At 39.6% G+C, this 14,203-nt stretch overlaps 8 protein-coding genes and 1 non-coding gene across 9 annotated transcripts; 5 read left to right on the top strand and 4 right to left on the bottom strand.

Moving 5' to 3' along the window:
- Positions 1 to 92: 92 nt before the first annotated feature.
- Positions 93 to 811, bottom strand: V1514DRAFT_354767 (uncharacterized protein; the record flags this gene model as incomplete). The annotated part of the gene is made up of 2 exons (XM_066929605.1): positions 93 to 711; positions 762 to 811. The coding sequence occupies 2 exons, from the start codon at positions 809 to 811 to the stop codon at positions 93 to 95; spliced, it is 669 nt and encodes a 222-aa protein (XP_066780849.1).
- Positions 812 to 998: 187 nt separating this feature from the next.
- On the top strand, positions 999 to 1,093 carry V1514DRAFT_t107. Its single transcript has one exon. It is a non-coding gene; the product is annotated as a tRNA-Tyr (tRNA).
- On the top strand, positions 1,035 to 2,679 carry V1514DRAFT_338292 (uncharacterized protein). The gene has a single exon (XM_066928813.1). It carries the CDS (start codon positions 1,366 to 1,368, stop codon positions 2,350 to 2,352), a length of 987 nt encoding a protein of 328 aa, XP_066780850.1. The 5' UTR covers positions 1,035 to 1,365; the 3' UTR covers positions 2,353 to 2,679.
- Positions 2,680 to 3,294: 615 nt separating this feature from the next.
- Positions 3,295 to 5,585, top strand: V1514DRAFT_214263 (uncharacterized protein). Its single transcript, XM_066924706.1, has 2 exons — positions 3,295 to 3,301; positions 3,384 to 5,585. Exon 2 carries the CDS (start codon positions 3,655 to 3,657, stop codon positions 5,563 to 5,565), a length of 1,911 nt encoding a protein of 636 aa, XP_066780851.1. The 5' UTR covers positions 3,295 to 3,301; positions 3,384 to 3,654; the 3' UTR covers positions 5,566 to 5,585.
- Positions 5,586 to 5,605: 20 nt separating this feature from the next.
- V1514DRAFT_349182 (glycoside hydrolase) lies at positions 5,606 to 7,417 on the bottom strand (the record flags this gene model as incomplete). The annotated part of the gene is made up of 2 exons (XM_066929360.1): positions 5,606 to 7,283; positions 7,338 to 7,417. The coding sequence occupies 2 exons, from the start codon at positions 7,415 to 7,417 to the stop codon at positions 5,606 to 5,608; spliced, it is 1,758 nt and encodes a 585-aa protein (XP_066780852.1).
- A 218-nt stretch (positions 7,418 to 7,635) lies between these two features.
- V1514DRAFT_338297 (uncharacterized protein) lies at positions 7,636 to 9,123 on the top strand. Its single transcript, XM_066928814.1, has one exon. The coding sequence runs from the start codon at positions 7,712 to 7,714 to the stop codon at positions 8,888 to 8,890; it is 1,179 nt and encodes a 392-aa protein (XP_066780853.1). The 5' UTR covers positions 7,636 to 7,711; the 3' UTR covers positions 8,891 to 9,123.
- V1514DRAFT_338298 (uncharacterized protein) lies at positions 8,810 to 10,564 on the bottom strand. Its single transcript, XM_066928815.1, has one exon. The coding sequence runs from the start codon at positions 10,412 to 10,414 to the stop codon at positions 9,212 to 9,214; it is 1,203 nt and encodes a 400-aa protein (XP_066780854.1). The 5' UTR covers positions 10,415 to 10,564; the 3' UTR covers positions 8,810 to 9,211.
- On the bottom strand, positions 10,565 to 12,845 carry V1514DRAFT_299471 (ATP synthase regulation protein NCA2-domain-containing protein). Its single transcript, XM_066925514.1, has 2 exons — positions 12,194 to 12,845; positions 10,565 to 12,142 (listed from the first exon to the last, which is right to left on the bottom strand). Exons 1-2 carry the CDS (start codon positions 12,738 to 12,740, stop codon positions 10,683 to 10,685), a joined length of 2,007 nt encoding a protein of 668 aa, XP_066780855.1. The 5' UTR covers positions 12,741 to 12,845; the 3' UTR covers positions 10,565 to 10,682.
- Positions 12,846 to 13,390: 545 nt separating this feature from the next.
- On the top strand, positions 13,391 to 14,177 carry V1514DRAFT_338303 (uncharacterized protein). The gene is made up of 2 exons (XM_066928816.1): positions 13,391 to 13,630; positions 13,673 to 14,177. Exons 1-2 carry the CDS (start codon positions 13,517 to 13,519, stop codon positions 14,057 to 14,059), a joined length of 501 nt encoding a protein of 166 aa, XP_066780856.1. The 5' UTR covers positions 13,391 to 13,516; the 3' UTR covers positions 14,060 to 14,177.
- Positions 14,178 to 14,203: the final 26 nt, after the last annotated feature.

Below are 14,203 nucleotides of genomic sequence, written 5' to 3' on the forward strand. Positions count from 1 at the left end.
AGAGGGAGAATGATGAAAAAAGGCGAACCATCTTTCTATGCGTCCAGGGCTTGTTGCTCGCTGGACGTTTGAGCCTTGGATACCCAGACTCATTAAAAAGTGCTCGTTACGCCAAACCCGGTATCCGAGGGCTTGGCGGGATCTGTCTCCATACTAGTCGACAATTCATTATCGTCGACATAAGTTGCCTGAGAGGAGACAGTTTCAGATGAAATCTGCGGGGACATCATAGGCTGTTCCAGAGTCTTTTGAGCTCCAGAGGATTGCCCGTCATTTGAGATAGGCTCTGAGGCTAGCGGCCCCGGGATGTCGCAATCTTCTGATAAAATCACCGGAACGCTAGCCCGCGAAGAGGTAGAAATCGAGCGAGTGGTCTTGGTGTGACCTCTCGGAGCTAGAAGTTTGCGAGACTTCGTGGGACTACTCGTCTGGGCGCGGGTAGCTGGTGATGCCCGTCGCTTGGTAGGGCTTCTGCCACGGCGTGCCGGCGTCGGTGTGACGGGAGCCGGAACCGCCTTTTCTAAGCTGGCTGTAAAAGCCGCTAAAGTCGGAATCGGACCCAGATTCCAGCGGGGTTTAGAGACTGTCGTCTCAGGAGGGGGAGGCGGAGAATCTGTGGTAGGCTCCCGATGAGTGTTGGGGCGAGCCTGTGGCTTTGCCTCGCGTGGATGCTGATCCTTGCGTTGCGGGCAACGAGCCCAAAAATGAGTCCTAGACTGGCAGAAGCGGCAAGGGGGTGCCACCGGACAAGTTTTGCGGACATGGCGGGGTGAGTGGCAAAAGTAGCACCCATCCGGATTGGTTTTGCCATCGAGGCGAACTGTTAAAGGAAAGGTCGAGTTGCGGGCAGAGCACTCGAGAGAATTAGGGACAGGTTTATCTAAATCCGCTAATTTGAAATTCACCAAATACTCTCCAGTTTTGATTTTAACCGTAAAGTTTATACCTCGTCGATTAAAAATAGTTAAAGTGTGTAAGAATTAATATAGTAAATTGTACTCCGGATGGCCAAGCTGGTAAGGCGTCAGACTGTAATGGTTATCACCGTAATTGGTATATCTGAAAATCGCGTGTTCGAGTCACGCTCCGGAGAAATTATTTTTGCTTGATATTTTTTTTGTTGGATGGGAAGCTGAAGCTGAAGCTGAAGTTGCAGTTGCAGTTGCAGTTGCAGTTGTAAATACATATATAATTAGCATTATATTTATACTGGTTTATTGTTATTTTTTTTGTTTATAACTTTATATTGTTTTGTCTCCATGTAGTTAGTGAAACTGATTTCAGATGAATGCGTTGTTTTTTTTATTTATTTGAGCTTTTGAATTAAGCATTAAGGGACAGCAGATTTGTATCATTATATGGTAAATGACTACTGCAAGAGAAATATATAGAGCAAGGCCAGTTAGGCTATTCAAGCAGTCAGGCCGGATTGAAATAATTGCTCAACTAAACCCCGAAATTAAATTTCCTTTGAGGACATTCGTCTTTCCGCAAGTTAAATACAAAATGCTTTTAAATATTTACACCAAAATCTTGTTTTACTTATATATTCTTTCTCTTAAACTAGCGGCTGCCAACGACGAAAAGGCGCCAGATAAGTTTGTTGAGCAACCTACTCGCGGTTCTGATCTTGAAAAATACACGCATATTTCAAGTGCAATAGGGGATTTTATTGTGTGCATAATTGCCATTTTAGATTTTGCCCTTAAACTTGATCGTACTCCTAAATGCTGGGGAAGCTATTGCGATGCAAATAATCCAAAGCCAAATTCCATAGTACAAAAGCGGCGCAACTTTAGGAATGATGAATTTTTTGGAATTGTCAAGAATGAAATTGTTGAATACACGAGTTTTAGAAGTGCAACGTTGGTCTTTCGTAACTTAATGAAAAATAGCGTTTTTGCAGAGGGGGCGATGTCGGAAATAGCTATCATGACTTATTTTGATCAATTTTTGTTTGAGGAGCAGTACATATTGGTTGAGAACATGACAGTCAAAACATTTCTGGGAAATGATACACTCAAGACTGACGCTGGTAAAAACAATGTGCACATTCATGCCGAAGGTAGCTGTGAGCTTGCTGATTTGGCACACCTGCAAAAAGCGACAGAATATTTATTAAAAATTGAAGAGACGAAATATCAATATAGGTCATTCAAAGAAGAGTACAAGAGAAGCCAGTTGAACGGTCCTCGATATGACTCTGTACAAACTCTGCGCAAGATATTGCATATCACCAGACATACCTCTCGCGTGAAACACCTGCTAATAAAAAGAGCAGTTATCGATTTCAAAACCTTACTATTAGCTGCTGTTGTAATGGCCAAGGAATTTGATCTATGCACATTCTAAAATTGGTTTCAGTTAATGATTGGTTATCATACGGCAAAAGATCTGCATGAGTTTACATGTCCAGTGGACTAATTGAAAATTGAAAATTGAAAATTGAAAATTGAAAATTGAAAATTGAAAATTGAAATCCGAATTTGTTCCTTTAGATATTGCAGTAAAGTGGTTTACACAAACTGGGACAGCTATTCAGAAAAACTCCACTGAAAATAACAATTCGGCCGCGATGGTATATGAAAAGTAAAAAGATATTGTGACTATAGTTGAGGTAAGAATGTAATGCAGTTTATGAGATCACGCAGGAGCAGTATATATAAATACCAATTGAACATGTTTATGACGGACGTACTTGTAAGAAGTTCAATTACGAAGTAATTTAATAACGCCTGCCGTGCGGTGCGATTAAGTTGTTACATAAGCAAAGCGCGCTTCTAGTTAACTATACAATTTTGGAAACAAGCACTGATCTGCAGTTTGTTTGTTCACTTCATGGTAATGAATTTATATATGAGGTTAAGTTGTGTTTTTGCATTTACATTCGGTGCTCATAGCGGCAAATATGTTGCATTGTTGATGGTACTATGAAATGACTTAAAGCGCGATTCATAGATAGGGAACGTGTTTCGTTAGTTTATGCATGGAATATAAATCAATGATGATAACTTCTGTATACATCGCAAAATTACACCATGCATATATATATACATTTTCCGCATTGTCTATATTTTGACTAGAGAATACAGGCAACTGTATCAAGCTACTGTATAAACAGAATGATTTGTCTGTGCGGATATTAAATATTAAATTTTGGAGTTTGTATGTGACATGGACAATGGAAAGCCACTACATTTATTAAATTATGGCGAGCAATCAAAAACTTAACACGATTGTTTAAAGGTTCAAGCTTGAATTTGCTGCGACGCAGCATAGTTACGATTATTCGGATAAGTATGTGAGTCGTACAAAAATAAGGGGCTGGAATGGCCATGATATACATCTCATACGCGAGTTTAATCCAGATCCTGATTTTTAAGCCCGTTCGTCGATGCGTTGTTATTTAAATGTTATAGTTTTGAATTTTTGGTTGTTATGAGTTAAAAAGGTTATTCACGGAAGAATTGGTGCCTCAAAATTTCAAAAGGATTATGATTTAGTTTTGGGACTGCCCCATATTCGCAAAGGTCAATCATGCACTCTTAGCCTATAGAAATCGGCCGGCTCACGTTTATATTTTTTTGTTATTGATTTTTTTATCAACTCTCTACGGCTACTGGTTAGGCGAACATAGCTTAAATTATTAAACTTATGGACCAATTCAACTTTCCACCTCAGAACGCACGACGACGTTCTAGGTCCCAGAGCAATAATCTCACTCAACAGAGCTTCTTCACCTCAGTTCCCGCACTGTATTTGCACGCTGCGGCTTCTTCTGTTGACAAGAATCATCGCGAAAGACACTCCTTACAATCCTCCTCAAATGTTTTAAGTATTTCTACGACGCCATCTCTATCAGCAGCTGGCAAGGCCAACGAACAGCAGACAGCAGGATCAAGTTCGCCAGGCCAAGGACATCGAAAAAGAGCAAGTATGTCGCGTTCACGTACTGGCTGCTGGACATGCCGTCTGCGCCGTAAGAAGTGTCCGGAGGAGAAACCGCAGTGCTCAGCCTGTGAACGCTTGAAATTAAAATGTGATGGATATGGCGACCGTCCAGAATTTATGCAGTCTCCTAATGCGATGGATCAGAAGCGAGATAAAATTCGAAAAAGCATTCGCCGTTTCAAGAAATTAAGCAATCATGAAACGTCGTTGGATATTAGCGAACATGAGACATCTCTTGATTCAGGCTTTGTTTCTGGCATGTCATTTGATACTCAAACTCAAACGACTCCTTTTTCCCTGAATTTACCTGTTGAGCAATTTCAACTTTCCGAGATCACATCAATCCCAAAGTATTTGGATATTGAAGTTATAACATTGGATGTTTCTAACCCTGATAGCTCACTTGGTCTTCTATCACATTATATTCATGAAATTCCGCCAAATATATGCATTCCTGACCGAGACTTGGCACTCCAGCTGTTTCTTTTACTAGTATATTTTCGTTACGCAAACAGATTATTGTTTCCGGTCCTTTTTTTAGAACATGACGATAAAACAGACTTCACTTTGTTGCTATACCGAAGCCTTGTTTACGAGCGTATAACTTTTAGGAGTATTTGTTGTATCGCTGTAAAGTATATCACTACGTCGGGTATCTCAATTGACTATAAAGACCCACTGGTGATACCAGAGGCGACTCGTATTTTCTTAGACCGAGCAAACAGATATATACTGAGCACTAGCATAATACCTGAAAGAGACATTGAAGCAGTTATGTTCCTAGGCTGGAATACATATACTCTTACTCATATTTTAAGTTGCTCTCCTCCTGATAGCATTTTATCAACATTGCTTAAAGTTATTACTCGCTTTTCACTACTAGATTCAGCAGAACGACCGCCTCTACTCCGAATACTTGTGAGTCATTGTATATATGCAGATATGGTGTCTGCTTCAACGAATTCGGTACTTCCTATCCTATCAGGTACTTATTCTTCCATACTTGTTACTTACATCCGTGGAGGAATAACATTCAGAACGTCATACAATACTGGATTTCCGATATGCACCTATTTAATTCTCCTATTCTCTAGAGTTGTCCAATTTTTTTCAACAGTATCAAGTGAGGAATTTTTAGCTTTGGAACGAATAATTATTGCAGTATCATCCTTTCATCCTGATGCAGACTCGACAACATTTGTTTACACCGCGTCGCAAATTTTTCAGTGCGCATTAATGGTTGAACTTCATGTAAATGCCGATGAATGGATTCGCCGTAGTGCCGAAATTATAATCCGTGATCTGCTTGGACGGCAACTAGGGGAGCATGACGTCCCTGAAGTTGCGCTCAAAAGGTCAATTTTCGGGCAAGAGTTGGAACGAAGCATTGTATTTCCTTTAGTAATTCTTGCCTCGTCTGCGCCTGCAAATCTTTCTGTGGTTGATGGAGTAAGCTGTCGTGACGTATTTTCTCGTATGTTTGACAAATGCGTCGTACTTGGATCTTTTGGGAATTGGAACACTGCAATTAAGGTGGTAAATGAAAGTTGGAAGTCAAAGCGAAGCTGGCGAGATACTATCCATGAGAAGATCCCTGGATGGATTCCTATATGAAAAATAGGAGAAAAAAAAAATCTTACACTTTATGTACAATCTATGATCTAGCAAAAGGATGCCCTTCAGTGCTAAAAACCCAATCATCTAAACTCCAAGTAGTGGCATCGTCGAAGATTAAATACAAATATTTTAAGGTCTCAGCCAAAAAAAAACTTTCAGACTGATCAACAACTTCACCGCCTGCTGAGGGTAAACTAACATCGTTTACTTCTCCAAAACCGTATTTAGTCTTTGAATATTTCGTAATACTCTGAAATGCTGACCATGCCCACTCACGATATATAGGATCCCCAGTAATACGATAAGCATAAAAGTACCCTTCAACAACCTCAGGGCGCAGCATGTATCTGGCATCAGAAATCCAAAACCCGAGTTTTCTAGTCTGTTCTTGCTCATGAGAACCTGGAGCGGTAATGGCCCACCTCACTTGCTCGTTCTCACCATCTACTATTTCAGAGTCATAGTCTGATCTCTTTGGTTCCCATACAAACGACTCTGGACCAAGACCAGTAACTGTGAGATACGTAGCATGGCAGGTTTCCAAAATATCTAATCCAAATTTTATGAGTTCAGGTTTATCAAGATATTTGCCACCGAGTATGAGGTTTCCAGCAATAAAGCATGTAAGATGACCCATTTCATTCAGATAAGTGCTCTCATAGTACCTCGCAATAAATAAGTATCCCTTTGTATGTCTTTCACCATCGGTTCCATAGGACTCGGGCACAGTACCACGAAAAGCAAGATTTGCTTTGGTAGAAATCATTGCTTGCTCCCATCGTTTTGAATACTTCGATGAATACTTATCCCTCGGGGCCAGAATGGCAGCTTTGATAAGATATTCGTAATAAGAATCGTGTCCTGCTCCGAGGGAAACGGATTTGCTTAATGAAAATCCAGAAAAAGAATCTATTGGAGAATCTATAAGGCCATCAAAAGTCTCTTCATTTCTGTTCCATACAAGAGATGCCCAAGCTCTAGTTGCGTTATTATGGTATACTGGATCACCTGTTAACATTCCTAATCGGTAATTTTCTAACCAGTTAGAACCCGTCCTGGCAGGATCAGTAGGAAACGGAAGCTCCCTAGACATAGAAACCACTCCATCCACATCAGCTTCGTGAGAGCCAATTCCCGAACTTAAGTTAACTCTTGGCCACAGAATCCCTTGAGGAGAATCATAAGCCGGCCCTAAAAGTCTAGATAAATGAACTGCTTTGTTCAATATTGCATTACGAGCCTTTTTCGAAATGTACGGCACTGCACCAGAATCAATAATATCTACTGCGGAAACAAGTGCGCCTAAATATCTGATGATTGTCTCAAAAGGATCCACTAACTCGTCTATGTAATGATCGAAATCAAGATCGTTAACAACATAATCGACTGCCCATTTGACTTCTGTGGTAACGTTCATTATCATGGCCGTGGTTAATGAGTCTATCAACGTAGCACCCCAGCCATTTCGTGTAGTTTTAAACCCGCCAGTTACTGGAGTTATTTCATCTTTGCCCCAAGCAATAGAATGATACTTATTGTACGCCCACTGAAATTCGTCTCTGACCGCAGCAGCACGAGTCTGCTCTATATTCTGATCGTTCTGGAAGGACAGTATATCTGATGTACTTGATTTGAATTGATATTGAATTTTTAAAGGCTTCGAGGGTAAAAAGAAGCTTAAAAACCAAATTAAAATAAGAAGCCCAAAAGCTAATCTAAACCACACAAGATTAAATTACGAGGCATCAATACTGAACTGTTGGTCTTACAAAATAGATCGCCGTCGACGATACCACGTAATTCGAAGATATCTTCTAACTCTGCTGGGCTTTCTGGCCACGCTGACCATTGCACAATTTCTGGACAAATATACACGATAAGCTTTAAAATTACTAAGGGAAAAAAGTAATAAATCTTAATAGGATTGGCTCAAATTGGTTAACTTTGAAAATAACAATTCTGCATTTTTTTTGGGTATTCTGTGCCTAGTTATTTTTATATCATGTTTTAATTGGAGATCGTGTGCGGCACTTATGTCAATGCTATAGATACTGCTATGCAATCAGCAGTTGCCCTAACCCAAGAGGTAGTAAAAGCGGTCGCATCATCGTACTTCGGCTGGTCCAAAAGCCGATCGAATGCGATGACATCTTCAAATGATCTTGACATCTTCGAGTATGAGCGTTATGGAAGGCAGATGCTTGTACCAGAATTAGGAAAGTCTGGGCAATTAAGACTCAAAAATTCTCGGGTTCTTGTTATAGGGGCAGGAGGTCTTGGTTGTCCGGCGCTGTTGTATCTTGCCGGCGCTGGAGTTGGCGTGCTTGGAATAGTAGATCATGATATTGTTTCGCTTTCAAATTTGCCTAGACAGACATTATATTCTTTCGACGATGTGGGTACATACAAAGTTGACGCTGCAGTAAAAGCATTGAAGTTGAGAAACCCGCATGTCATGTACATTCGTTACCAACAGCAGATTACACCGGAAAATGCGTTTTCGATCATTTCAGATTATGATATCATACTTGATTGTACAGATTCTCCTATTACAAGGTATCTTATTGGTGATGTTACTCGTATTTTTGATAAATACCTTGTTTCAGCATCAGCTCTGCGAACAGATGCCCAGATAGTGGTCTTGAACACGTCACGTGACTCACCTTGTTATCGCTGTATATTTCCAACTCCACCTTCTGTTATACAAGCATGTTCAGATGCAGGCATACTAGGTCCAGTAGTGGGTATAGCTGGGACTATGCAAGCAATGGAAGCTATCAAGCTGATCAATGGCAAACTTCCTGCTGAATACACATTGACACTTTACAGCCCATTTGGAAGCAAGCCATGGAGGGTTGTCCGCGTTAGAGGAAGGCAGTCTTCATGCGGAGTCTGCGGAGATAACCCCTGGATTTCTCGACGTGGTATTGAAAATCTAACGTTTGATTATAATGAATTTTGTGGAGATGGCGAAGTTTTTCCGTCGTTAGCTGCAGAATGGAGCATTTCCGTGTTGGAGTTAAAAGAAAAAATTAGTGGACCGCATATTTTACTTGACGTTCGCGAAATTACCCAATTTGAAATTATTAATCTTCCAGGATCAATAAATATACCATTAAGCGAGCTCATATGGGGGAATTCTATGATAGACACCTTAATATTGAAAGATCTTCCAATTTATGTCATATGCAGATACGGAAATGATTCAAAATCTGCTGTGGAATGGCTCAGAAAGAGTAGAGGATTTGATAGCGCCTTTAATGTGAAAGGAGGTCTTGATCAATGGACACAGGATGTCGACCGCAATTTTCCAAGATATTAATATTAATGAAATTTATGATTAGTACCAATTTGTAACATAACTACATATATGTGGCAACTATTTTATGATTTTAATTATTGAACGTATGTTAAGTACATTCCTGGCTCTGATGTTCAATGTGCACCCCGACCACGACCGCAGTATTCGTCAGGAAAGAAAAATGAAAATAACTTTAGAATGTTATAATTTATATCTAAACTAGAGCCAAGTAAATGATGAGATTCTTGGTCACATGTTCAAGCTTAGTTTTAAAGAAGTCATATTAACTAAACCTTGACTTTCCTTTTGTTGTTTACTGTTCGCGTTAATGAATCAAGTTAATTATTTCTCCCGAAATGAAACCTCTATTTCGTTAACGTCGATTTTTTGTGAATCATTGAGACTACCACCAATTTGATTATACACTTCAATTAGGTAATGCATAGTTTTAATATCTGTAGGCATTAAAAGATGCGACCGAGTTAAAAAAGCGATAAATCTAGACAAAACTGATCCGATAAGTACGTCACTAACTCGTATTTCTGATGAAAAACGTCTGTCAATTTGCAATATTCGTACTAAAAGCATAGCGGCTGTGCGGTCTAATTGCGAAGAAATAGCCGTGTACATAAACCAATATTGCAATAACATGATCGACTGATAAAGATCTCCATTTTGTACACTAACCCGGTGTCTAAAGTGGACACCGAAGTCGCCTTTAAAGTCTAAATATCTAGCCGACTCGCGAAACTTTTCAATAGAATATAATGACTTCACAATTGAAATCATCTCATATGGAATTAATAAAGACATTCGTTGTAGATTCAAGAGAGTTAAATGTCGCGTGTTTTGATACAGATCAAAAGCCGAAAGTAGTATAGAACAAGCACTCACTACTTCAGATGTATAACCTGCTAATGCCAGTTCACTCAATAAATATGTGTATCTTCGTTTTGTAAGTATTTGCAATAATGTGCATAGTCTAACATCCCAGTATCGTATATTGCTAATTTGTCGTAACTTCTGTGCCATGCGGACTGCTTTGCGCGGGCGTGGTAGCAGTTTAAATGGTTCCGGAGCAGGAAGTGAGGCAATATATTCATAAAATTTCAGCTTTATCAATACATTGTATAAAGTTCGAGGTCTGCTATATTTGACTTTTTGGTGCTTTTTAACAGGCTGAGGCACTGCAAATTTGTCAAAGGATGTTGCGAAATATGCATTTTTAATTGATTCATTCCGTGAAATATGCGGTCTTTTTTCAATGTTGTATCGAACAAGTGAGTATGCCAACTGTTCGATATGTTTATTATCTTGTGCAAAATAATCATAATCTTTGAAAATCTCAGCTAGCCTTTGGTCGATATCTTCATTATTTGTTTCATTTTTAATTGAACTTGATTTCTTCAAACTTGAATACCCGCTTCTAAAATATTCATATGCACACGCTGGCTTGAGTGACAATGAATTTACTAATGAGGACCATTTGCAGGCCCCCAATAAACAATTTCCGATATTCCATCGACTTCCGCGGAGCATGTTCATTTATTTATTCACAGAAATTTATATTTCGAACCGCAAAATAAAACAGATAACTCGAGAAGTTGATCATAATTTAAAACAACAATTTGTTATATAATTAACGTAAATTGAATCATGAACATGGTGGCAAAACATAGACCATTGACAGTCCTTTAATTTCTCAAATTTTTACGAACGAAGCTGTACAAGGTATACGACTTTTCTCAGGGTATAGGGTTTCTGGACTATAACTACGATTGATTTTAAACTAACTGTACTACGTTTTTGATTTTTAAATGTTGAAAAAATTACCGTAAACTTTCCAAATTCTCTCAACAGTCTTTGCTTGTCGTAAAATTCCACCTTTCAAATTTTCAAGGTCGCCGAGGTCTCTTTGCCATTCCTTCCTCATATCAAGCGGGATGCATTCTGTACTATGCCGCAAAACATGAATTTCGCAAAGTAACCTCCCTTGTGCTACATAAGACAGTGTACTTGTAGAATTATTGTCAATCTGGTTAACAGTGAGCAATCTATCAATGGTTCCAAGCGTGCGGACGATATCTCGACCACGTTTTCCGCGATAGGTTATTCCTCTGCCACTATAAAGTCTCTTGACACCAACCAACGACCCATAGCATGCAAGTACGCTAGGAAGTGCAGCCACAATAGCAAAAACAAGTTCTTGTGATTTTAGAAGCTTATCAATGCCAGTGATTGCAACTTCGGCGTCAATTTTCGCCTTCTGAATTTGTATAAGCAGACTTCGCACAAGGCCTCCGCGAATAAGATTGGCGACTGGTGATTTTAATTCTTCTTCATAAACTCTGGAAACAGCAGACATATCACCATCGCGGACTCCTTCTCTAATGATACCAACCTCTTGCGTTGAAAGCTCTGTGGAGGAATAATCTATGGCGAAGTCGACAACCATCCTTTCAAGTGATTCCATATCTGATTCAAGACTTTTTTTTGCAACTATCGCAACTTGCATGGTGTTATCATGCCTTATAGTTGCAAAAACGCTTTTTGCTGGAACAACTACCCAATTATTCCAAAAGTCAATGACGGTCTGCACCGAATCGGTAGCCCATTGAGCGATAGAGGCTCGTCTGTTAAATAGAAAACGTAAAGCAGTACCTCCAAATACGGTAAAGCTAAAGACTGCTGGCCAATAACGTATTATTTGAGAAGGTCGACCAGCAGACATTGCTATACTTGTTTGAAGCTCCACATGCTTGGGAAGTAGTACATTAATTATTCTTAGCAGCCTTTCTGCCATGTTATTTAGAGAACTGCTTTTTTGCAACAACTTTGCAGCATGAAGAACTTCGTGCTCAAATGTTTCTATACTCGTGTTTATTTCATCATTGTGTAACCCTTCTAAAATCTTCTCAATAATTGTAACGCCCTCATCAATAACTTGCAGACTGTCGCTTTCTATGCTAACAAAGGGAGATTCCCCAACCAAAACCCCCAAACTAGCAGATTGTAACTCTCGAAGACGCTCCAATTTGTGTTGGTTTGACTGTATTTCTTTATACGCGTTGATCAATGGAGATGTGAACAATTTTAAAATGGACGATTGAGCGGGGCGAATAAAGGTAAGCTTTATCACATGTTTTCTATGTGCATGAATTGCCTTTCTAATATTCTTGATCCAGCCTCCTAGAGATGGTGACTGGCGAGAAAGCCGATGCCTTGTATCGAGGAAGACATCGTAACTAAACTTGAATAATTGTATTGGAGATGCTAAGTCGTCAGCAAACTATAATAAGCAGAAAAAAAAAAAGGTTCACATACTTTGGACGGAGTAAGTCAAAAGTCCTCCAGTTGACGAGAGTACTGAATCCCAGTAGAATAAGTCTTCTGAAATTGGGAGCGTTTCATTAAGAAGAGTATCTAAAACATGACCATACACAGCTATTAATCCAGCCGTTACAATAAACCATTCAATCTGTTTATATGGCTCATTGCTCAAAGAGTCATCGTATGATTTTAACGACTGTTCATCTTCCAAAAACAAATCTCCACTCTTTTGCACGTTTTTTACTGACTGAGCATACTGGGCATCGCAAGATTGTGCCAGATAATTAGTCAACACTGAGTTAAGTCGAGATAGCGAAGGCAACGGTTCGCCTTTGTGGACCAATAGAGAATTAAGAAATCCAAGAAAGGAGTCTGATAAAGTACCTGAGGCGGCAGTATGTTCAGACTCTGATCCACTTTCGTCATTTGATGGAGTCGATACCCCTTCTTTTGGACCAATTAAAGCTGGAAGAGTACTCGCTGCTAAAAATTCTAATTGTGCCGAAAGCGTTTCAATTTTTACATTAACAATAGTAGACATTGTAATACAGCAATAACTTTCTATTCTATTTTGCACTGGCTAATGGTCTCAAATCTGCTTGCGCAGTCATAGATTGTCATGTTCCCTGATTCGGAGAACAAACGCAGCCAATTTACGCGGTTCAAGCAACGTACACTATTTGTATAATTAACTAACTACGTCATATATACATAGCAAGATGTCGGTATAAACTAGTTATAGACAACATTAACTGAATTCACATGTAATCATACTATTTAATACAGCTATGTTGTAGCATATTGAAAGAGGCTTTTATAAAAAATTGCGTTGCGTACGGTTCAAGATCTAGCACAGAAATCAACTCGTCTAGGAATCAACAAGATCCATCATATATTTTTAACCGGATCAAAAATCATTTTCCAGATGACTTTGTAGAGACAGCAAGCACGCGATTGATGTGCATTGATCGCACTATCTTCGGCTTAAACCCAAACACCCCGAAAGCGGTGATCTTCGCCATCTCTGTCAACAAACGGCCTCCAATTGTGATGATACATTTCCGAATAGCAAATTGTGATCTAAACCCGTTTTGAATGATTTTTTGACTACGAAAATGTGAGTGAGTTCACTGTTTGTGATTGTTTTTGTATCGGGCAACTTAACGTCATAAAGCTCACGTCATAGCAGCTGTACAGCACATACGGATTTCTCTTGCTGCTTGTCACATCTAACTATATATATGACTGCAGCATCCCATAATTGTAGAGGTCTTTGTATTCATACCAGTATATCATACCATCCGATTTAGTACAATAATGCAGTTCAAACAATTAATCATCTTGCTCGCACTTATGGTTTTAGTCGCTGCTCAGACTACGACTACGACTACGATAAGCAGCCTAACTACTACGGAAACTGGCACTGCGTCTGAATCTGCCAGCGTTAGTTCCGAATCCGCCAGTGTTAGTTCCGAATCTGCCAGCGTTAGTTCCGAATCCGCCAGTGTTAGTTCTGAGTCTGCCAGCGTTAGTTCTGAATCCGCCAGTGTCAGTTCTGAATCAGTCAGCGCAACTTCTGCGTCAGGAACTGCCGCGTCTGCATCCGAAACTTCTGCTTCTGAATCCGCCGTTTCAAGTATCGAATCAGCAGCCTCTACTTTGTTGTCATCTATTACTGGTACGTCGGGTTCGGTAACTTCTGAATCTTCCGAGACTGGTACTTCCTCTGCATCGTCTACTGCTGCTGCTACTACTTCTGCTGGCTCAGCAGCAAGTATCATGAGTCCTACCAGTGCTGGCTCTTCATACGCTTCCCTTGTTCTTGGTTTGCTTGCTGTTTATTTCGGAAACGCGTACTAGATAATATATGAAGGTCTTAAGTGTTTAATGGAATAATGATTTGAAATAGGGATGTTTTAATTGAGAGATAAATATTTTTTAATGGGGTTCATAGTAATGTATGTTGGTATACTTCCAAGTTTCAACTTAACCAAAAAACCATTT

Source organism: Lipomyces japonicus (assembly GCF_038497905.1).
Source record: "Lipomyces japonicus strain CBS 7319 unplaced genomic scaffold V1514scaffold_73, whole genome shotgun sequence".
NCBI lineage: Eukaryota > Fungi > Ascomycota > Lipomycetes > Lipomycetales > Lipomycetaceae > Lipomyces > Lipomyces japonicus.

Bases quoted from the DNA above. Each gene is read 5' to 3' on its own strand.
- V1514DRAFT_338292 (XM_066928813.1), top strand. From the start codon at position 1,366: ATGACTACTGCAAGAGAAATATATAGAGCAAGGCCAGTTAGGCTATTC.
- V1514DRAFT_338297 (XM_066928814.1), top strand. From the start codon at position 7,712: ATGACATCTTCAAATGATCTTGACATCTTCGAGTATGAGCGTTATGGA.
- V1514DRAFT_338303 (XM_066928816.1), top strand. From the start codon at position 13,517: ATGCAGTTCAAACAATTAATCATCTTGCTCGCACTTATGGTTTTAGTC. The intron at 13,631-13,672 runs GAATCTGCCAGC...AGTGTTAGTTCC, and splicing joins CGGAAACTGGCACTGCGTCT to GAATCTGCCAGCGTTAGTTC.
- V1514DRAFT_214263 (XM_066924706.1), top strand. From the start codon at position 3,655: ATGGACCAATTCAACTTTCCACCTCAGAACGCACGACGACGTTCTAGG.
- V1514DRAFT_338298 (XM_066928815.1), bottom strand. From the start codon at position 10,414: ATGAACATGCTCCGCGGAAGTCGATGGAATATCGGAAATTGTTTATTG.
- V1514DRAFT_299471 (XM_066925514.1), bottom strand. From the start codon at position 12,740: ATGTCTACTATTGTTAATGTAAAAATTGAAACGCTTTCGGCACAATTA. The intron at 12,143-12,193 runs GTATGTGAACCT...CTGACGACTTAG, and splicing joins TTTGACTTACTCCGTCCAAA to CATCTCCAATACAATTATTC.